This window comes from Dendrobates tinctorius, unplaced genomic scaffold (genome assembly GCF_039654945.1).
Source record: "Dendrobates tinctorius isolate UK_male_01 unplaced genomic scaffold, ASM3965494v1 ptg000126l, whole genome shotgun sequence".
Classification (NCBI taxonomy): domain Eukaryota; kingdom Metazoa; phylum Chordata; class Amphibia; order Anura; family Dendrobatidae; genus Dendrobates; species Dendrobates tinctorius.
In genome coordinates, this window is record NW_027361794.1 from 13,001,718 (window position 1) to 13,026,159 (window position 24,442).

Consider the following 24,442-nt stretch of genomic DNA (forward strand, 5'->3'; position numbering starts at 1 on the left):
GGACCCCAAAAGTTGTTTTGCAATTTGTCCTGAGTAGGCTGATACCCCATATGTGGGGGTAAAACACTGTTTGGGCGCATAGCAGAGCTTGGAAGGGAAGGAGCACCGCTTTCACTTTTTCAACGCAAAATTGGCTGAAATTGATATCAGACGCCATGTTGCGTTTGGAGAGCACCTGATGTGCCTAAACAGTGAAAACCCCCCCCCAATTCTAACTCCAACCCTAACCCCAACACACCCCTAACCCTAGCTTTAGCCCTAATCCTAATGAGAAAATGGAAATAAATATATATTTTTTAATTTTACTATTTTTTCCCTAACTAAGGCCGGTTTCACATTAGCGCTTTTTAAGCGCACGCACGGCCGGGGGTAGCTCCGCCCCCGAGCCGGCTCTCTGCCCGGCGTGCCCGCCCCTTGCTTATAGCGCCGCCTCCTAGCGGACAGCGGCGCCTGCGATCGGCGCACCCTATCTTTAGCATAGGCCGGTTTCACATTAGCGCTTTTTAAGCGCACGCACGGCCGGGGGTAGCTCCGCCCCCGAGCCGGCTCTCTGCCCGGCGTGCCCGCCCCTTGCTTATAGCGCCGCCTCCTAGCGGACAGCGGCGCCTGCGATCGGCGCACCCTATCTTTAGCATAGGGTGCGCAGATCGTGCGCAGGCCGTGCGCTAGTTGCGCTTTGACCTGCGCTGCGCACTTTTGACGGTGCGCCGTGCGCGCCAAAATCGAACTTTTCGGATTTTGGCGCGCACGGCGCACCGTCAAAAGTGCGCAGCGCAGGTCAAAGCGCAACTAGCGCACGGCCTGCGCACGATCTGCGCACCCTATGCTAAAGATAGGGTGCGCCGATCGCAGGCGCCGCTGTCCGCTAGGAGGCGGCGCTATAAGCAAGGGGAGGGCACGCCGGGCAGAGAGCCGGCTTGGGGGCGGAGCTACCCCCGGCCGTGCGTGCGCTTAAAAAGCGCTAATGTGAAACCGGCCTAATCGGCAGGGAGGGGGCTCCCTCCGTGCTTCCCTGAGCCCCCCGGAGCAGCTCGATGTGCTGCATTGCTCTGAGGGTCTCCTTCCCTGCAGGCCCCAGGTTCCAAGATGGTCGCGGGGGACTTCGGGGGCCTGCAGGGAGGTGGCTCTCTCAGTGCCTGCTGAGAGCAGGCACGAGGAAGCCTGAGCAGCGCCTGTCAGATCGCTGATCTGACACAGCGCTGTGTGAAGTGTCAGATCAGCGTTACCGTTCCGCGTGCAGTAAAATTGATAAAGCGGTTTTATTCTTCGGGTCAGTACGATGACAGCGATGCCTCATTTATATAATTTTTTTTATGTTTTGGCGCTATTATGCAATGAAAACAATTTTATATAAAAAATAATTTTTGCATCGCTTTATTCTGCGAGCTATAACTTTTTTATTTTTTCGCTGATGATGCTGTATGGCAGCTCGTTTTTTGCGGGACAAGATGACGTTTTAGCGGTACCATGTTTATTTATATCCGTCTTTTTGATCGCGTGTTATTGCACTTTTTGTTCAGCGGTATGATTATGAAGCTTTTTTTTTGCTTTGTTTTTATTTTTTAAGGGGTTCACTAAACGGGTTAGGCTGGTTTCACATTAGCGCATTTTCAGCGCGCGCACGGCCGGGGGTAGCTCCGCCCCCGAGCCGGCTCTCTGCCCGGCGTGCCCGCCCCTTCCTTGTAGCGCCGCCTCCTAGCGGACAGCGGCGCCTGCGATCGGCGCACCCTATCTTTAGCATAGGGTGCGCCGATCGTGCGCAGGCCGTGCGCTAGTTGCGCTTTGACCTGCGCTGCGCACTTTTGACGGTGCGCTGTGCGCGCCAAAATCGAACTTTTCGGATTTTGGCGCGCACGGCGCACCGTCATAAGTGCGCAGCGCAGGTCAAAGCGCAACTAGCGCACGACCTGCGCACGATCGGCGCACCCTATGCTAAAGATAGGGTGCGCCGATCGCAGGCGCCGCCGTCCGCTAGGAGGCGGCGCTACAGGCAAGGGGCGGGCACGCCGGGCAGAGAGCCGGATCGGGGGCGGAGCTACCCCCGGCCGTGCGTGCGCATAAAATGCGCTAATGTGAAACCGGCCTTAACTAGTGGGACAGTTTTATAGGGCGGGTCGGTATGGATGCGGCGATACTAAATATGTGTACTTTTATTGTTTTGTTTTTTTATTTCCAAAAAATGAATTTATTAGGCAATATTTTTTTTTTTATTTAGGGATTTTTTTATAAATTATTTTTACAGTGTTTTTTTTTTTTTTTTTTTACTTTATTACTTCACAGTAATATTATTACTTTATTACTTCACAATGTCCCCGGGGGGGGGGACATTACTGTGAAGTGACAGATCGCTGATCTGACACTTCACACAGCGCTGTGTCAGATCAGCGATCTGACAGGCGCTGCACAGGCTTCCTCGTGCCTGCTCTCAGCAGGCTCTGAGAAAGCCGCCACCATGCAGGCCCCCGAAGTCCCCCGCGACCATCTTGGAACCTGGGGCCTGCAGGGAAGGAGACCCTCGGAGCAACGCAGAACATCGCGCTGCTCTGGGGGGCTCAGGGAAGCACGGAGGGAGCCCCCTCCCTGCCGATGCGTCCCTAATCCCTCGGTACACTGCGATCATGTTTGATTGCAGTGTGCCAAGGGTTAATGTGCCGCGGGTGGTCCGTGAGCCTCGGGGGCGCCGCTGATCACTATGACGTACTATCCCGTCCATGGGAATTAAGTCCCAGGTCACATGGACGAGAGAGTAAGTCTAATGGCAGTAAGGGGTTAAAAACTTTTTTTTGTTACTTTACACTTGCTTCAATAGTTTCCACGGGAAACTAATAGCTGCGTTCATCTGATCGCTTGTGCTACGCAGAGCAGGGCTTCGGCACTCATAGCTGTCCATCAATGGCAACTAACTACAGGGGTCTCCTGCAGACCTCGTGTTGTCATGCCAACCCATTGGCGACCCGTGGTCTTGTGACATGGGCACCAGTGGGCGGGAAGAATAGTGACATGCTTCTGGCATGATCTTGTTAAATGCCGCTTTCAGAGATTGACAGCGGAATTTAACAGGTTAACAGCCACTGGTAGATCGTGATTCCACCCGCGGCTGTTAGGGGCACATGTCAGCTGTTGAAATCATCTGACATGTGCTGGAAAAGATGTGGGATAGCACTGGAGCCCACATCAAACGAAGAGACCGACATGCACTGTATATGTATGACATATGTCACAAAGGGATTAATGATTTTTTTTTGTTTTTTTTCTGGTGTTTTTCTCGTAATATAGGAAAGTCTAAGGCCAGAAATAAACTTGGAACTCAGCTTGATAAAGTGAAGAGAATTTTTATTGCAGTCCGAAATGTAGTACATAAGTCCCAGATGTTTCGGTCATGTAATTACCTTCATCAATGCTGTTTGAAAGAGGTGCATGTCAAAATCTATAAAGCACAGTATCACTCTGTAATGTGTCCTTTAATAATAATAATGCTTGCTGTATAGGACTGATTAGATCCAGTGAGAAACGTGATACATTCACCCGTAGGTTCAACAGTATATCTTTGTAGTTGAAAAATACTGCGTGTAAAGAATAGGCAGAAGAGATCCGCCGTGGATCTGATGATTGGCTATCTCGGTTGAAGTCCAGAGAGATGGAGCATGGTGTACATCCCCCACACGCTTGACACCGCATTGGGCCACACGCTCCACAGTAGTGCCATGTTATACCGCTATTAAGGTCAGAAATAAACGCCATAAAACATTGTACATGGAGACTTTGGGATCAGATCATTTCTGTCCGGTGTTTGTGGAAACAAAAAATCTTTTATAAAAGCCTCAAACTTCTGTGTGTGACTCAGAGCTGAGATCTAACGTGATAGAAGATTACAGTGCGGGGAAGACGGGAAACCTTCATATAGACGGCCGGTGGGGATGGAGTCAGTGACGGACTCCGGCCAAATATGTTTCTAGAGCCGTAGTAGAAGATGAAGATGTCGTCCTCATCATGAAGTAGTTATTTCTCCTGTCCCGTGTAATGAATATCTCCTGCAGTATTGCTAATGCCGATTCCAGTGTCGGTAAATGAGACGAGAATTAGCGTTATGGAAGATGAGTCTATGAGGAACGTATTCAGCTGCCGACTCCGAGGGATAAACTGCTTGTTGTCTGTGGCCTAAATATATAGGTTTTATTAGTAGATGTAAAGAAGGAAACTAAATACTGTAAAAAAATAAATCTCCTCATATGTTTCCCTTATTATCTCCAGTAATTGTATTATTACACAGGATTTTTATGATGTTACATCGGCTCATCTTCTCATTCAGGTCTCTGCAATATCGGATCCTCTCAGTGAAGATCTTCTATATAAGAGAATTTTCCTGATTTACCCATCAAGGATGGATATGGAGAGAGACAAGATGGCGGAGAGCATATTACACCTCACCCTAGAGATCCTCTTCCGGCTTACTGGAGAGGTGAGAGATTCTGATGACGTCACATTACATCATTCTTATCTATGGGACTAACAGATGGACAGAACTGGAGAGGTGAGGACTCTGGAAATGTCTGTAGTGAGATTTATTAATGTGTCTCTCCATAACCAGGATTACACAGTAGTGAAGAAGACCTCTAGTGAGCGCTGTCAGGACCCTGTGTCTGAGGGATGGGGAAGACCCCTGAGCCCAATCACAGGGCCTCCACCTCACCCCCTGTTACATGAGGACATCAATGACCAGAAGATCCTAGAACTCAACTACAAGATGATTGAGCTGCTGACTGGAGAGGTGACACTGCTGGGACATTATACAGTAACACTATGAAGGGATCGGGGGGATGACGGTATCATTGTATGTGTCAGGTTCCTATAAGGAGTCAGGATGTCAGCGTCTATTTCTCCATGGAGGAGTGGGATTATTTAGAAGGACACAAAGATCGGTACAAGGACGTCATGATGGAGGTTCCCCAGCCTCTCACCTCACCAGGTAATAGACAGGACTAAATACACACGGCCTATAATTATCTGTATGTAAAGAATGAATTCAGTCCCTGTATGTGTTTCCTCCAGATCTATCCAGTAAGGTGACAACACCAGAGAGATGTCCCCATCCTCTTCTTCCACAGGAGTGTAAACAAGAAGATCCCAATGTTCCTCAGGATCATCAGGTAGATGGAGAGAAGGTGTCATGAGATCTCCCCTATGATGTGTAGACGGCTGTGAAGGTCTTGTGCTCAGTCTTGTTTTATCCACCAGTATTATATGTTTTATACTTGTGTAATGAGAACGGTGGAGATGGCAGGATTAGAGCTGATCATAGATGTGACTTCTCCATCTGTCTGTGACTTTTACAATGTTTGCTTCAGGGTGAAGATCTGACCCATATTAATACTACAGAGACATATGTGAGGGGTGATGAGTGGTGTAAAGAGGAGATTCCTACATATGACTACCCTGGTGAGTAGTAACCACCAAATGCAGAGAGGTCACAGATTCTTCTCAGTCACCGGCTGTGGCTGCTTTATCGGTCATGTAGTCCGGCCATATAACAATCGTGTGATCACCATTTTACCCCAAGATAACAACTTTATCCTCCTCCCAAAACTGTTCTAATGACTTTGAACATTGAAAGCCCTTTTCTATAGAACTTACCACCTGGAAGATCCACCTATCTCCTGGGATTTGGAGACGCTGACCGTTACCTGCCCAGATCTGTAAACTACAAAGTAAAATGACAGCGTATGTAGAATGTGGTGACAAGTTAGAAATATATTATAATGAGCCTTTTAGAGAAAGCGGAGGGTATTGATGCTGTTGGATTCAAAGATCCCTGATATGGGAAGAAGGAAATAATCAGGGCTTTGAAATGTGATGCCAAGTGCTGAGCCACAAAGTTGGGTATCAACACAAATGAATGTAAAAAAAACTGTTTTAATTTTAAAATTCTACACATTTCCGATCTGAGCCAACTCTTTCCTCAGGTATATACTAATAATACATTGTGGATCTTTTATATCCTCCAAAACGGGCATCACTAATCCAATTGCTTAATTCATTAATTACACCACCCCTATGGTGCACAGTTTTTTTATGTCTTGAAACCTTTCTTCTTATATAAAATAATACAAATAGATGTAAAATGCATATTGGATGCACAATAAAATACATATAAAGAAAAATATACATACATGGTAACAACCAAAATACCTAAGTATTATGAAAAAAAAATACCCCTGTTATGTCGTATTTTCAATTCTCTCATTCAGGCCTTCCAGTTTAAGCATGGGTAGTTTAAAAATCCAATAGAATTCCCTATTTACAAGTCTTTGGAACCTATTAGACACGTTCTGATATTTGTTGTAATATAATAAGTCTTAGACTGGTGGGATCTCGTTCATATTCTAATAAGAAATGTCTAAACAGATTGTGACAGATTACATCTTTCCTAATATTGTGTCTATGGCTGTTCCTCCTATTATGGATCTCTTGGGTTGTTTTTAGATCCCTGATATCTCATTGGATGAATCTACCTTCTGTCCCTTCTGTGCTGCTGAATGTGCTCATGTGGTTCCTACAAGACCAAGTCCAGTCTTTCTGGCCAAACTTCGCTTTTATGATCGGTAACATTAAATGTGCAGTGAGGCCAAGTGTGAATTTCTGTACGATAACAACAGAGTTTCCCTTTATCCTGATTTTTCAATTTCTTATAAAACCGATTAACTTCAAAAAGGATCATGATAAACTACATAAAACACATTACACCTGTGCCATGATATATCTCTAAGCTGTGCGTGGCTGATGGCTGTGATATACATTTATTCCCGCCTGCAGGAGATGTGTTGGCATGGCTCGAGCCCTGGTTTCATGGATTCACTCCTCGTCATAAATTCCATTATCTTTTCAATCGTAAAGGATTCATACTACTGCACAATCTCTCCTGAAATGGGAGCAGTAATACTTTCTCTACTCTTCTGATCAGGACTCATAGTAGCTATAATAGTCCACCAACATATATGTGAGTGCAACTCCGGTTTAATGTTGGAGGTCTCCTCTCATACATATGTTGTTGTTGGGGATGTAACATGTTGTTGTATTTTTTTTTTTTTTTTTTTATTCTATGTCTTTTTTTAACAGGTTCATTCTCTAGAATCTTTTAATTGTGGTGGAATCAGGCGGCCTCACTTATGTGAGTCTGTAACTTCCTGATAGTCTTTAAAAAAAGGTCTCTATTTCCTCTTCCAAATGCCCAAGATCTAAATTTAAGAGACACCTCAGCTCTGCACTATTATGTAAAGTTCTCTTTAAATGACTAATATTTTTTCTTGAAACTCATCTGACAGAAAATATTGGCCCTTATCGTAGTTGATATTGCCACCGAGCCCCGTACTGTAATTACCCCAGAGAGGTTTCACCACTAGTTACTCATTTATTACTGATGAAGACTGTTGAGTTTGATCACTTCAGTAGATGTTATTGTCTATAGTCACAGTTTTTGACTACAGTAGTTGGTGCCCAAAATACTCTGATTTAATCTAATCAGGGCCCATTTTTTTAAAACTGACGTGTCACTTTATGTGGTGATAACTTTGAGATTCTTCACAAAGAATAATAGGAAACAAATGGACCTCAAATTATTTTCCACCTTCTTTTGAATCAGGCAATATCTTATATGCGGTTGTACACTATGGTCTGGGCATGTGGCAGGGTTAAGAAAGGAAGGAGCGCCATTTAGCTATTTGAATGCAGATCTTGAGGGAATATTTTGCAGGCACAATGTATTAAGACCACTGTTCGTGGTCACCTGGCAGCTCAAAAGATGGCCACCACAAACAGACTTGATGCTCTCTACACTACTCCATTTTCCATATGCCAAGGATTGCCTTGCTCATCATCCTGCCCCATGCACATGTATCTGGACTTGCACAGAGACCCCTAGGCTTGGGCCACAGTGTTACATTATGCTTGGTGGTGTTAGATGCCAAGAAGAATACTCAGGTAGCTGGGTCAGAACCAGGAGGGAAGAGAAAATACAAAATCAGAAAACTCAAGATCAGTCAGTAAACGGGCCGGGGTCACAACAGGAAACAAATACACAAATCTGGAGCTGATTACAGAGAACTGAACCAGAGGAGAATATGGCCGGGGTCACACTTGCGAGAAACTCACATGAGTCTTGCGCCTCAATACTCGGCACTGCCGCTGGGACTCGTACTGGAGCGCTCAGATGCATAGAAATACATGCAGCCACACACTCCGGTCCCGAGTGCTGGCAGGGTAGTGAGAGTTGAGACACGAGACTCATGCAAGTTTCTCGCAAGTGTGACCCCGGCCATAGGCTGTATCTGCCAGCTTCCATTAACATGCTGCAAGCTTTAGTAGGGTGTGGTGCTGAAGTAGGGGGCAGATTGCTTCGGCTGGACAGCACACACACTCATACTTGCCAGACTGGATGGTACTACTGGTCCCAAGAACCCTAATCTTAGTGGCTGGACCGAGCCCCTGTTTCCAATGTCTCCTCCATTACCAGCGACGCCTGTAGAATGAATAAAAGCATGTTTCATAGAAAAATTAAAACCCCTAGTACATCTCTAGTGAGATTTCCTCCTCTCACAAATTAACATGGGATGAAGAAGGAGAATTACATATAGCTAGGAAGTAAGCAATACTAATTAAGACATAGGAAGAGCTGACAATTTTAACTCTTTTTGTAAGTAAGACCTCACAATGGAACATATGAGAAAGTGAGAGAAAACACTTTAACTTCTTTTGAAGCAGAGAACCCCTGTAGTGTACAGGTAATTAAACAGGAAATGTCTATCAGGGGAAAACAGATACTGAAAAGAGAAGTGTTTACTTGAGGAGAAGTGTGGTTTCCCAGGCACAGAACTACTATTCACACGTCATAGATTGTAGCCAGCCTGGCTCCGGGGTTCAGATAGGAATATTAGGGTTTGTATCAATCAGATATGTATGAGATATAGATTTTCATAATGAAGAGAATAACGCAATGCATTAACATTGCCGGGGGGCCATTAGAGTCCCTCCAATGGAATAACATCCAATAGAATAACATTCTGATAGATGATGTGAACCAGGTCATATTTGGTCTCTATGTACGTGAAAAATCATGATAAAAATATGTTGTCAATATCTAGCACCTGTGACCTTTAGAAGCTAAGATATCTTGTAAGTTGGGATATCCTGAAAAGCTGAAAACATTTTACAAACAACCCCACATAAGTTAATCAAGGTGAGTGGGCGTAACTTAGGAGCTACTAAAGAAGCAGATCCTTGGTCCTATTCCCAATCAAAGTGCTTCCCCTCACTAAGCGCTGAGCTATTTCTGTGACTAAGTTTAGTAATTTTCTTGTTTTCCCTTTTATTTTATGTAATTGTTATTATCGTATTGTTTTGTTGCCATTTTGTATATTTATTACACTGCCTATCTTTCTGGATTAAATATAACATTTATAGCTATGTTGCTTTTGCTCTGTAAACCGCACCCCGAAGCCATACTCTTGTCTGCAATAGGTCCACTCAGCCTATATAAACGATTGGTGGTGGCAGCGAGTAGTTTTTGTGTTATAATTAAGTTGGAAGTGACCATTCGGGGGTGTATACATATAATTCATGCTTTGGAATTGGGGGTGTATATACCACATGCTGCCCGTTAGTTATCTAATAACCGACCTAGCAGTGGAAGCGGCTGTGGTCTTGTCCAACATTCATTGGTCAATTTCATACTGTCCTGACGATTGGAGTAAGCGGAGTTGTATTCCCTTGACGAAGTGATAACAGCAGGTGGATCTGCGTGACCCCCCCGGATGTGTATCTTTGACACCGCGTTTAGTGACAGAAGCAGATGTCATAGGAGCAGATTCCAGAGAAGATGTTACACACCATTTGCAGAAGCCTTAATATAGCAAAATGGCAGAAAACCAGAGCAGTAGAAATCCCCATAATGTGACTCCATTTTGGAAAATAAAATCCTCAGTGAATTCATCTATAGGAGTAGTGACTATTTTGACTCCACAGGGACTTTCTGGAAATTAACAAGGAGTGGATGTTGGAGTGTTGGAGAGTAAAAATTGCACATTTGCCATTTTATTCTCCATGCATAGTGCCTAGATTGCGCTCCAGGGGACACACACACAGTAAATTAAGTGGGTTCTTTTCACTATAGCAATGCCAAATACATGGATGCTGAATGTGGTTTGGGCACACTGCAAGGCTCAGAAGTGAGGGAAATATTTGACTTTTGGAGAGCGGATGTTGCTGGATGGGGTTATGGAAGCTGTATTGCTTTTCAGCAGCCTATGGAAACTCCTTCTCTAGTCTCTTTCCACGACAGCAGCATCGGAGGATGTCTCCCCGCCCTAATGGGCCACAAGAAACACAAAAGAGGTTAAAAACCCCTCCCCTTCTTACAACCACCAGTGTTTTTTTCCTGTCCCCTATGGGGCATGAAGAGGTCCTATATGGTGTTGCTGTGGCCGGGGATTGGGAGCACCTTAGAGCACCTTAGCTGCTGTATGCCAGGCAGCCGTAGTGGGGGGGCTATGCTCTCGTCCCCTAAGGGCTGCTCCTGTTTCCATGAGGCATGCGACTCGGGACCCCTCTTCCACCCCTCCTGCGCCTCCTCGGGAGGTAAAGCTGGGTGGTGATGTGCTGCCGGGGTTCTCCTGCAGCTCCCCGGCTGCTGATTCCAGAAGTTCGTGCGCACCGGAAGTGACATTGACTCGAACTTCCGGTTTACTTCGTGGTGTGTTGCACGCTGGAACGCACGTGCGGCCGGCTAGTGTTGGCGTTCTCCGGGACAGTGGCCATGTTTGGGACATTCCTTTCAGGGTTCCCCTTTGTGGGCCAGGGGAGAAGGAGCACAGAATCACGCTGGACACCTTGATGCCTTAAAATCCTGGTTTGGGGTGCCTCCAGGTAAGACACATTGTCTATGTCCCTCTGTGACTGGTGACAGACTGACCATATGGACGGCGACAAACCCTCCCTGTCTGCTTCTGCAGATCCCAGCGTTCACCCTCCTTCTGTAAGTAGTGGATGAAGGTCCCCTGCTGTCCTGGTTATAGCCTTATGGGTGACTTAGTATACCTTTTCTCTCTCTTGATAGGGAGACAAGGTCCCTGCCCCTATGAAGGATAAGGTGCCCAGCCACAAGTGTGGTATATGCGCTCCCAGGCTTCCCTCTGCATATAAAAAGAATCTTTGCCCGCCTTGCATGGATGATGCATTGCGTGCCAAACAGCCCTCCCTCTTGGACAGCATCAAAACCCTCATCAAACAGGAGGTTCAATCCTCTATGGCTGACTTTTCCCAGGCTCCAGTACCACAACCCCTTTCCTAAGAAAAGGAAGGTGGCACCCGTGGAATCTAACTCAGACTCGGGAGAAATCCGTACCTCGAGTTCGGAGGATATTTGGGAGAATGAGGGTTCCACTTCCAGACCCAAGTCTGAAAATAAAAAATATTACTTTTCTTCCCAAGATATGGAAGAGCTGATTAGTATGGTGAGAAGCACCATGGGGGTTGAGGAAGAGGAAGTGAGATACTCTGTGCAGAATGAGATGTTTTGGGGGCAGGAACCTAAAGATCAGGAAGGGTTTCCAATACACTAGAATATTCATATAACCTTATCCTTCACGAGTGGGGCTTCCCTGAAAAAGGACTTGGTGTCCCTTCAGAGTTGAAGAATCACTTCCCCCTAGATGGAGATTGTTCCTTATGAGAAATCCCCAAAGTGGATGTACAAGTGTCCAGGTGACCAAAAAGATGGCTCTTCCTTTCGAAGATTCATCCCAGCTCAAAGATCCCATGGATCAAAAAATCGAGAGCTTGCTAAGGAGGTCCTGGGACACCTACCAATCTTCTCAAAACGAACGTGGCCTCAACGTGTGTTGCCAGATCTCTATTCTGCTGGCTGCGTATGTTGGAAGATCACCTTACTCATGGGACTTTTAGGGAGAAGATACTTGACTCTCTCCCCCTCCTTCAGAAGGCAAAGGGGTTCCTTGCTGATGCCTCTGCTGAGTCCATCCAGGTAGCGGCAAGATCCGCAGTCCTCTCAAAATCAGCTAGGAGAGCACTATGGCTGAAGTCATGGAGGGGTGACTTTACCTCCAAAACTTAACTTTGCTCTATTCCCTTTCAGGGACACTATGTGTTCGGCCCAGTTCTCGGCGAAATCCTAGAAAAAGCTGCGGATAAAAAGGAATCACTTCCCAAGCAGAAAAATTCTATGAAATATTTTTTTCGGCCCTCCCATGACCAGTCCTCCCAGAGGGAGTTCAGGGGGAAAGGCAAAACAAGGCCGATGGAGTTATCAAAAAGGTGGTAAGGGCAAAAACATCCTTGTCCCCCACCACCAGCAAGCCCCTGACAAACAATGACTGCTCTCCAGTCGGGGGTCAACTCTCGGATTTCCTCGCTCAGTGGCAATCCATCTCCACAAACCATTGGGTTCTCCGTACCATACGGGACGGATTGAGGCTAGAATTCGAGAGTCCTCCCCCCTCAGTGCCTGAGAATTACCTTCCTGCAGTCTCCACATCTCCAAGAATCCTTGCTGTTAGATCTGCAAGGTCTACTTCAAGCAAAGATAATCTCTCAAGTACCACAACAGGAGATAGGCAGAAGCCGCTATTCTCGCCTGTTCTTGGTAATGAAGCCCTCAGGGAAACACAGGGTTATCATAAATCTAAAACCCCTGAACCAGGTGGTCAAGTGCAGACTATTCAAGATGAAATCTATCAGATCAGCAATCCCGCTCATTGGACAGGATTGGGTAATGGCTACAGTAGATCTGAGAGATGCCTATTATTATGTGCTGATCCATCCGGACCACAGGAAGTTCCTCAGATTTGCAGTTGCCCATGGTCACCGGGTCAGCCATTACCAGTTCAGTGTCCTGCCGTTCGACGTTTCATCAGCACCGTGGGTATTTACCAAGAATATGGCGGAGGCAGTAATCTTCATCCAACATCAGGGGGTTTGCATCGTCTCATATCTAGATGACTTTCTCATCGTCGCACCATCCATCCCTCATCTGAACTTAGATGTGGCAAAAATCCTGGAAATCCTGAAATCCCTAGGCTGGATCCCAAATTTGGAGAAATCGGATCTTCATCTTTCATCAAAGAAGAAATTCCTGGGAATTCTTTAGGATTCAGAGAAGAGAAAATCCTTCTTACCCAGGGATCATCAACTCGACCTCGTCCAGAGGATCTCTAGGTTCAAAGACCAGAGGACGCCAACCTTAAGGGTCTCAATGTCTATTCTAGGATCACTGACATCATGCATCCAGGCAGTATCCTGGCTCAAGCCCATACACGAGTTCTTCAGTCTCATGTTCTCCTGCATTCAAGAAGGCATCAAAATGCACTGACCAAGAGAATTCCCCTTCCCGGTCATGTGAAATATTCCCTTTCATGGTGCCTAAGCTACCAAAAACTCCAAGGGGAGTCAGCTGGGATCAGCTTCCCCTGAAGGTACTCACTTCAGACACCAATCGGAAAGGCTGGGGTGCTGTAGTGGAGGGATCTTCCAGGTGTTGTGGCCCCCAGACATCAGTTCCAGCTCCTCAAACCTGAGGGAACTGAAGGAAGTAGAGGAGGCGTTGAAAGCCGCATCAGCCCTCATCCAAGGTCACCATGTGCGTGTCTATTCCGACAACATGACCACAATAGCTTACCTTCGACATCAAGGAGGCACGAAATACGTCAGTTTAAAATCAATCACAGCAAAGATTTTTCCAGGGCAGAAAAACATCTTTTGTCTATCACAGCAGTGCATATAAAGGGATCGGACAATATCCAGGCAGACTTCCTCAGCTGGAAGGACGTCCATCTGAGAGAATGGTGCCTGGACCAAGCGGTCTTTTTGTCCCTGGTCTCAAGATGGATGAGTCCCAATGTAGACCTGTTTACCAGTTGTCAGAACGCAAAGATCAAGGCATTCTTTTCCCTCAGTCCCGTGAATGGAGCGCAGGGAAGAGATGCCCTCTCCCATCCTTAGAGGTTCAGCCTGGCATACACCTTCCCACCGATTCCAATGCTAGCAAGGACACTACAGAAGATTGGGTTAGATCGAGTCACCACGACCCTGATTGCTCCCATGTTGCCAAGAAGAAGCTGGTACGGCGCTTTGATGGACATGGCTCAGGAAGGTCCACTGCTTCTATCCCAGAAGGTCAACCTCCTTCAACAGGGTCCCCGACTACACCCAGACCTGCACAGATTGAACCTTGCAAACTGGGTGCTGAAGCCGAATTCCTAAAAGCTAAAGAACTCTCAGAGTAATACAAACTCTCCAAAAGAGTAGGAAGCCAGTGATCAATGGCAAAGTTTGGAAGAGATTCTCATCCTGGTGTTTCCTGAATACTCCTGATACCTTTCATCGCAACATCGCACAAATTTTGGACTTTCTTCAAAAGGGTTTGGATCTATGACTTACACCTAGTACACTGAAAGTACAGGTGTCAGCTCTTAGTTCCTTTTTTGATCAGGCCTTAGCTGGCCACCGCTGGGTTAAGCGCTTTGACCTCTGCAGCTAGGATTCGTCCTAGGCTTGGTGTCCAGGTTCCCCCCCTGACATTTGAATCTAGTCCTAAATAGTTTAACCCAAGATCTATTTGACCCCCTATCATCCATGAGTTTAAAGAACCTGACCCTCAAAGCCATTTTTCTAGTAGCAATTACTACTGCTAGATGCGTAGAAGAGTTGCAGACCTTATCAGTATAGGAGCCCTACTTAACTATCACTACAGATAGGCATAAAGGAGGGATCTAATTGAAGGATAATGCGAAGGTAGTTTTGGACTTCCATAGAGGTCAGGATATTGTGCTACCCTCATTCTGCCCAAGTACTTCCAATGCGAAGGAAGAAATCTTTCACACTCTGGATGTTTGCAGGGTGGTTCTTTATTACCTCCAACAAACCAAAAATTAGAGGATTGACCAAAACTTATTTATTCAGTTCTCAGGACAGAATAAGGGCAAGAAGGTGGCTAAAAATACAATTGCTAATTGGATCAAGCAAGCTATCTGTCTGGCATATTCATCACAGACTCTCTCTCCTCCTGCATCACTGAAGGCTCATTCTACTCGTGCAGTATCAATAGGGATTTGACATTTGGCAGACGAGTCCAGCAGGCTGTTGTCCCTCTCTAAAGAAATTAGTTGATGGTATTACTCCGATGCTGCTGTCGTGGAAGGTGACTAGAGAAAATAGAATTGGTCTTACCGGTAATTCGGTTTCAAGGAACCTTCCACGACAGCACTAATTTCCCTCCCTATCTGATGTTCTTATTAGATGATTCCTGCTCTTTGGTGGTAACTATACATGCTAGTGTGTTAAGGAAAAACACTGGTGGTTGTAGGAAGGGGAGGGTTATTTAACCTCTTTTTCGTTTCCTGTCCCCCATTAGGGCGGGGAGACATCCTCCAATGCTGCTGTTGTGGAAGGTTCCTTTAAACTGAATTACCGGTTAGACTAATTCGATTTTTTTCCATTGACACATGATGGACCTCAGTGAGGACTTGTGTATTGCAGGATGAGTAGAAGTTTTTATTGGTATTTTCACCTACATAATATTGTTTGGCTTTTTATTCCATATTTGTGAGGCTGAATGAACAAACAGTTGAACACCACGCTCTACTGGTTCATGTTATGAATATAAAACACCAGATTATAATGAACCGCAATAATCACAATATATATTGACTAAAAAATGCCATATACCAAAAAAGAACACGAGTCACCATATATTAAAAACATACCAATTTTATTTATACAAAATGTATCCAACAAATGTCAATAGCAAAAACATCAAAAAGTTGGTAACATGTATGGAAAAAATGTGATCAACAAGAAAAAGAAAGTAAGCAGCCGCAAATTAGGACCAGACTAGCATATCGAAACGGCAATAACCACTAACAAACTAAACCATGAATCCGTAACAAACTTGTGTTTGTCACAAGTATACTGTCATAAGATGGTATACAGTAACAATGAACAGAAGAAATAAGGAGTTGATTATCCATAAGAAAAATAACTTCTGATCCCAATTCTGGTCTACAATCCCCAGATTGCAGACCAGAAGTTATTTTTCTTTTATTAACTCCTTATTTCTACTATTCATTGTTACAGCATACCGTCTTATGACAACTATATTTGTGACAAACACAAGTCTTACGGATTCATGGTTTAGTTTGGGTGGATTCCTTCAAACCCTCACAATCTATGTGGGTGGGTGGTTTGATTCATTTTAATTCTATTCCATGTGGCTATATAATATGATCTTTGTTAGTGGTTGTTGCTGTTTCGATATGCTAGTCTGGCCTAATTTGCGGCTGCTTACTTTCCTTTTCTTGTGGATCACATTTTTTCCATACATGTTACCAAATTTTTAATGTTTTTGCTATTGACATTTGTTGGATACATTTTGCATTAATAAAATTGGTATGTTTTTAATAAATGGTGACTCGTGTTCTCCCTTTTTTGGTATATGGTCCATGTTATGAGGTTTTTTTATTTTACTATTGTCTTGTGAATTCAATTTTTTTACATAACCTGCCATTTTTACAGACAGTTTAAGTAGATTCAATGATATTTTATTCAAAAATAATAATTGGTTTTATTCTTGGCAGATGACTGTACCAGGATATCAGAGGGACAGCTGACATCTTCAGTTTTTAAATCAGATGATTTTGAGATCACACAATATTCTATTGAAGAGACTGCCATTACTACAAACATACCATCATCCCTTCACAGCAAAGATCTGTCATCTGATCCTTTGAAACAGGTCCTGTCTTCTGATTCATTTTCCACTGCTAAGGAAAATCAAACTCACAAAATAAGCACTAAAAAATTAACTTATCCTAAACCTAAAGCAAAAAATCAATTTTCACGTTCAGAACATGGAAATAGTTTTTTCCTCAAAAAGTGTTTTCTTAAACGTCCAAAAATGCACACAGCAAAGAATAGATTTTCTTGTTCCATTTGTAGGAAATGTTTTAACCAGAAATCAAATCTTGTTAATCACAAGAGAATCCACACAGGGGAGAAGCCATTTTCATGTTCAGAATGTGGAAAATGTTTTACAGAGAAATCAGGTTTTAACAGACATCAGAAAATTCACAAAGGGGAGAAGCTTTTCTCATGTTCAGAATGTCTGAAATGTTTTAGCCGGAAAGCGCATCTTGATAGCCACCAGAGAACCCACACAGGGGAGAAGCCTTTTTCATGTTTAGAATGTGGGAAATGTTTTGTAGATAAAGCAACTCTTGTTACACATCAGAGAACTCACACAGGGGAGAAGCCATTTTCATGTTCTGAATGTGAAAAATGTTTTGTGAAGAAATCATCTCTTCTTAGTCACCAGAGCAGTCACACAGGGGAGAAGCCTTTTTCCTGTTCAGAATGTGGGAAATATTTTAGACAGAAATGTAATCTTGTTATACACCAAGTAACTCACACAGGGGAGACGCCTTTTTCATGTCTAGAATGTGGGAAATATTTTAACCGGAAAGTGAATCTTGAAAGCCATCAGAGAATCCACACAGGGGAAAAGCCTTTTTCATGTTCAGAATGTGGGAAATGTTTTAACTGGAAATCAGATGTTATTATACACCAAAGAACGCACACCGGGGAGAAGCCTTTTTCATGTTCAGAATGTAAGAAATGTTTTAACCGGAAAGCGCTTCTTGATAGCCACAAGAGAACCCACACAGGGGAGAAGCGTTTCTCATGTTCAGAATGTGGGAAATGTTTTAACTGGAAATCACTTCTTGATAACCACCAGAGAATCCACACAGGGGAGAAGCCATTTTTATGTTCAGAATGTGGGAAGTGTTTTAACCGGAAAGCACATCTTGATAGCCACCAGAGAACCCACACAGGGGAGAAGCCTTTTTCATGTTCAGAATGTGGGAAGTGTTTTAACCGGAAAGCGCATCTTGATAGACACCAGAGAACCCACACAGGGGAGAAGCCATTCTTATGTTCAGAATGTGGGAAATGTTTTAACCAGAAATCAGATTTTGTTAAGCACCAGAGAATTCATACAGGGGAGAAGCCTTTTTCTTGTTCAGAATGTGGAAAATATTTTAACCGGAAAGCGCATCTTGATAGACACCAGAGAACCCACACAGGGGAGAAGCCATTCTTATGTGCAGAATGTGGGAACTGTTTTAACCAGAGATCAAGTTTTGTTAAACACCAGAGAACTCACACAGAGGAGAAGCCTTTTTCCTGTTCAGAATGTGGAAAATATTTTGTGAAGAAATCATCTCTTCTTAGTCACCAGAGCAGTCACACAAGGGAAAAGCCTTTTTCGTGTTCTTAATGTGGGAAATGTTTTACTTGGAAATTAACTCTTTAAAGGGAACCAGAAAAAGGTTATTAACCTGCAGATAGGGGCATAATCTGCAGGTTATTTGCTTTACTAACTTGATTAGCACCTGCAGGTAGCCAAACACTGCTGGGAGAAAATGAACTTTATTTTCCTTGGCAGCATTTGGTTTTAGTCAAAGGGGCGCTTCATTCACCGCTCTGAGGCTATAACTGTGCCGGCCAGCGTCCAGTCAGTGTCTGGGTGCGGTTATAGCCACTGCTCTGTGTACTCAGAGAGGTGACTGAACCAGCGCCGGCGCCGCCCCTCTGATTAAAGCCGAATGCTGCCAGTGAAAATAAAGTACATTTTTTTTTCTAGAAGCTTTCGGTTGCGGGCAGGTTAGTAATGAGACTTGAGAAGCGGAAAGGTCCCCCAAAACATTACAGCAGGTGTATTTCCCTCATCGTCAGTCAGTATCTCTGCTTTCCTTCTCAAACTATGGAAGTGCAAGTCTGCAAAGAGATCACTCACACCCAGGATCTGTCTGCAAGTCGGAAGCTTGCTCAACCCCATACCACAGTCTGGATGATTTGTTAAGTGGTCATTGGTGAATATACTGGTAAGTTATTCCTATTACTTATATATATACAATGGGGAAAATACATATTTGATACAATGCAGATTTTGCAAGTTTTCTCACCTTCAAAGAATGGAGAGGTCTGTAATGTTTCGTAGATACGCTTCAACTGTGACAAACAGAATCTAGAAGAATAATCACATTGTATGATTTTTACTAAATCAGTTGACATTTTATTGCATGATATAAGTATTTGATTCAATAGAAAAACAGAAATTAATATTTCTCTCCTTGATTGCAGTAATTTTTGTATTTGTATTTACACCTAGGAATCTTTTTTTTTTTTTTTTTTTTTTTTTTTTAAATGTATTTATATGTCTTAAGACAGATTTCTATATTTCTTGTATACTTGGCAAAGGCTTTCTCTTTGTTTATAGGTTGTCCTCACTATTAGTCGGTGGGAAAACTTGTCAAATCTGCAGTGTATCAATTACTTATTCTCCTTACTGTATATACTGGATTTTTGGATAAATTATGTAGAAAAACAATTTTTTTTTTGTTTTGCATGGACTATAGTCAGTTGGTGGGAACAAATGCTATGCGGCTGTTATAGTTGTGAGATTTTGATTTTTTTTTTTTTTTCAATTTGTGGATCAGGGTACCGTTACACTTAGCGATGCACCAGCGATCCCGACAATGATATGGATCGCTGGTGCATCGCTAAGTGGTCGCTAGTGAGCTGCCACACAGGCAGATCTCACCAGCGACATAGCAGGGTTTTGGGGGTCGCTACTTACCTGTCAGACGCGGTGATCCTGACGTCCTCCCGCCCGCGTCCACGCGTCGCTCGTCGGCGCCACAGGAAGCCCAGCGGGAAGCGCCCAACGAGAAATGGTCCAGGACCTTCTCGCGCGATCAGCGATAACCAGCGGGGGGAGCCGGTCGGAGGTAAGTATCACATATAGCAATATCGCTAGCAATATCGCTGCTACATCACAAAATTGGTGACGTTACAGCGATATTGCTAGCGATATCGCTATGTGTAACGGGCGCTTTAGTGAAGCTATTTACCTGAAGATTAAGATCATGTCTGCAGGTTAATAGCGTTACTGCTGGTGAAAGGTACCCTTTAATAAAAATCAGAGAAGCCATACAGGGGAGAAGCCATTTTATGTTCAGAATGTTAGAAATGTTTTAACCTATAATTGTATCTTCTTAAAGGGATTGTTCACTACTAGGACTAATCCCTTGTTATTACTCATGTTTAGCCTCGTTAAAATAAAAACATTCATTCATACTGAGCTTCCGTATTGGCGTCGTTTCAGCGGTGCCTGGACTAGTATTCCCAGGGCTAACGTGAGGTTGTTACATCACACGAGCCCTGTGCCCAATCAGTGCCAGCTTCACTGTCCCCACTTTTGGACATATTGAATATCAACAGGAAGCCAAGAAGGCGGCTGCTCACTTACTTCCTTGTAATGTTCAATTTGTCTGAAGGTGTGGACAGTGACGCTAGCTCAGATTGAGCACAGGGCCCACATGACATGACAACCTCACATGAGGCCCGAGAACTCTAATGCCAACACCGCTGGAATGGTGTGAAAGGGAATTTACTTTAGAACTTACATTTTTTGGCCTATAAGACACCCTTTTAGCAAGAAAAAAATCTTGCTCATAAGTGAGTACATCTTGTAGCCTGCAGAAAGCTGAGACAGTGTTTTTCCTCATCAGAGAGAACTAATCTCTCTCCTCCAGTCCCACACTTAGTGGCTTGTGTAAATTATTATTGATTTATTCTTATTCTCAGTTCTGTACTGATCTCATTGCCTTGTGAAAGGTTTAGCTAACATTACCTGTGTTATTCTTGTATTTAGCTCAGGGTAGATGGTAACAGCATAGATAGAGAACTTGTGCTATGTGGGACATATATAACCACGTGACCCACAGGAAGGGGGGTGCACTTTACATAGACACCAGATGGACCCGAGGTTATACCACTGGTCATCTGCTATCCATGCTATTGACACAAACAGACCATTCAGGATCCCAGGAAATATGGGGAACTGTTATGATTAGGTCACCGAGGAGGATAGTCGGGAAAGAAGCTAGGCAACCAGAAAGGTTGGTAACTTAGCAGATTGCAGACCCCTAGACCTAACAACACAACTAGAATTAGCCGTGAGACGTACCTACGATGCCCTAGATGCCTCGGCACAGCCAAAGAGTTAACTAAGCCTAAAGCAAGAAAGGGGAAAGCTAAACTGCCCGGAGCAGAACCCCCAAAGGAATAGATAGCCCCCAAACATATATTGCCGGTGAGACAAGATGAGGCCCAAACACAGACAGAAAATAGAGTAAGCAAATGATGGGGCCCAGACTGTCTAGATAGAACAGGACAAGAAAGATACTGTCTGCAATCACGCAAAAAACCCTAAAAAATCCAACACTTCTGATATGCAAAAAATACTGAGGCCACACGACCTCTCCCCCACTAGATCAGCATTCTGGTGTGAACTGGAAGCAAAACAAAACACACTGATATAACAGGGGACTAGCAATACTGAACAGACTGACATAAGCTGTGGCATATTGAACGGGATCCAGCACCAGTCCCAGCAGGGAACAATGCTGAACCCACACAGCAAAGCAGAAAGCAGAGAAAGGCAAAACTGGATCAAATGCAAAAAGATTCCAGCAAATAAATAACTTATCTGAATGATGCAGGACCAAGCAGGGGACAAGCGGACTTCAAGATGCACAGGAAGAAAACCAAATTACCAGCAGCAACTGAGGGAAGCTTTCTCCCTTAAATCTTCCCAGTCTGTAACCCATGACCTCCACTCATTGTCTTCAAGTGACTGAATTCTGTCCTCCCGACCAGCTCCACTACCCGCAGCAACCACCAGAGGGAGCCCAAACTCAGAAGTCAGGTCAAGAGTGTTCACAACAGGGAACAAACTTTGATATGGACAATCTCTTTGTACCTATTTCACTAAATTTATGTTTTGTTGCAATAATGCTTTTTGGCGGACAATCCAATAAACCAGGGTTCCCCAACTCCTGTCCTCAAGGCTCACCAACAGATCGTGTTTTCAGGATTTCCTTAGTATTGCCCAGGTGATAATTGCATCACCTGTACAATACAAGGGAAATCCTGAAAACATGACCTGTTAGTGGGCCTTGAGGACAGGAGTTGGGGAAGCCTGCAATAAACCACTACATTTATTATAAGAAACATTGTGTTATTTTCTTCAGAGTATCGCATCTGGTAAAGAGTCCTGAATAAAATATACAAAATAAGTATATGTATTGGTGAGCTAGCTATTCTTAATTTTTTTTTGTGCTATTTTGCGTGGATTTCCTTCTACTTGCACACGTTGAAGAGAGAAGAGTTTTGCTAAATGTCTGTTATCCAAGTATCAGGAATTCCACTTTTTAAAATCCTAAGGACCAGACAGAATCTACGAGTGAGGACTAAGAAGTGCCAGATGGATTGACAAGTGCCAGAAGTACAACAAATTCCAGATGTGCTGAATGTAGACGTGCTGATGAGCAGAGCTGAGCGTAGTCTAACAAAGGAACTACAAACTGAAATATTTCAAGGTAAGAAAAATAGATGTAATATTTTCTTTTCCTAAGCAAAGTAGAGTGAGATTTATGTCTTTAGATGAGTCTAACTTAGAAGTTTTATCGCTCAGCTTATATGCAGAATGTGAAATGGAAAATCTAAAGGTTAGATTCTAAGTTGATGTCCTTTCAGAGAGAGAAAGAGAAGTTGAAAAATATTTTACAGTTGGTTGACGTATTTCACAAGTTTGTGGCAGAGAAATCCAAAAATAACTGTAGAAATAGTGTCAAATGATACTAATTATGTTCTCAAGATTGACTAATAGGGAGATTGAACAAGATGTGAGACAGGTGTTTGTAACAGCTACTGAAGGTGACCTTGTGTCTGATGTAAAAAAAAAGATGTAGGAAATGTGGGAAGAGATATCAGAAATGACGTAAGTGTTGTAGCGACAGAGGCCCAACTCCAAATTAAAGTTAGGAAAAATTTGTTAAAATTATGCAAAATCATTCTGTATATAACAAAATTGAATTGTGTAGAAATTCAGAGATACTTGAGAGGTTTGCTCATATATTCTTATTTTGGTTCATGGCTATACATTCTTAAGTATTATTGGTCTAATAAATACAGTATATTCTATTAATAAAGTTTAAGGAATAAAGATGGAAATACTTGTTACATAAAAAACACACTGATATCTATGGGTTAAAAAGTAATTACACCAATGACATAACAATGTTCTATCACATGAAGAATATGGTTAATAATTATTTAGGAGCGCACACTAAAATGCTCGGGTGCTCGTTGCTTGGGTCGAGCAAATTGTCTGCTTGTCTGCTCGACCCGAGCAAAGAGCCCAATGTAAGTTTATGGGAAAACCAAGCATTTTTGCCGCGATCCCCCCGGGGGTCACTTTAGGGTCTATAAACTTCTGAAATCGATGGGAATAGTACTCAAATGAAACAGGAACATCATGGGGAAGATGCCTGGAAGCATTTCTGACTCCTAGGTTACTGATGTGAACAGTGTTAGTGTTATGTCACTTTTACAGGCACACACTAAAACATACAAGAACAAAACCAAAATGGATTTTCCTGGGAAATATGTTAAGGAACATCCTTTCCAGGGTAATAATTTGCATGTAAGGCAAAAGAAATAACCCCCCCCCCCCCAAAAAAAAAAAAAAAAAAATGTACCTCCTCCACTTGGGCTATGTTCAGTAGCGTTTTTGATGCGTTTTTCAACTTTACCATTACTTTCGACCAATGCAAATGCATTCACTGGGAAATGTCATTTTAATATATAACAACCTTAGCTGGCCAGGTGGTGTGTGACACATCATCAGACGCATCCTGTTTCATTTATGAAGGAGGGACTCTGAAAGTCACAAAGCCTATTTTTATAGGGCCATCAGGCGGCATTAATATTCATAAAGAGCTATTATTAAACAGTGGGTCTCCTATACTGTTATTGCCTATGCAGTAAGTGTCTGGTATGCCAAAAATTAGGACGCACCCCAATACCCCTTTGACAAGATGTACAGGAGGGCCTCATGAAAAAATGTTCCTATTATAAGAAAATGGATCTCCCATAGTGTTTGCCTATTTATTTAATGCAAGGCCTGCATTGCCCCAAAGTTACGCAAACCCCAATAACCCTTTGAACTGCCGTACTGAATGGCCACAAGAAACCAAAGTTCCCATTATTATGATTTTTGTACTCTCATAAAGTTTGCACATGAAGTGAAAGCAAGGCCTGCCCTGGCACAAAGTTACACGCACCCAAATAACACTTGGAACAGACGTCCTGGATGGTCACATAAACAAAAGTTGCCATTATTTTTCATTTGGTACTGCCATACTGTTGGCCTATACATTGCATTCAAGGCCTGCCCTGCCACAAAGTAACACGCATCCCAATAAGCCGTTCAACAGACGTGCTTGAGGGCCTCATGACAAAAATGTTCCCACTA

General features: G+C 43.6%; 1 protein-coding gene across 1 annotated transcript in view; it reads left to right on the top strand.

The window, feature by feature from the left end:
• LOC141047285 (uncharacterized) overlaps positions 1–19,460 on the top strand; it is a 40,600-nt gene extending 21,140 nt beyond the window's left edge. The window contains exons 2-7 of the mRNA XM_073542315.1: positions 4,310–4,459; positions 4,589–4,768; positions 4,843–4,966; positions 5,050–5,147; positions 5,346–5,436; positions 16,638–19,460. Coding sequence (XP_073398416.1) covers positions 4,382–4,459; positions 4,589–4,768; positions 4,843–4,966; positions 5,050–5,147; positions 5,346–5,436; positions 16,638–18,337 — 2,271 coding nt within the window. The 5' untranslated portion in view covers positions 4,310–4,381 and the 3' untranslated portion in view covers positions 18,338–19,460. The remainder of the gene's footprint in view (positions 1–4,309; positions 4,460–4,588; positions 4,769–4,842; positions 4,967–5,049; positions 5,148–5,345; positions 5,437–16,637) is intronic.
• Positions 19,461–24,442: the final 4,982 nt, after the last annotated feature.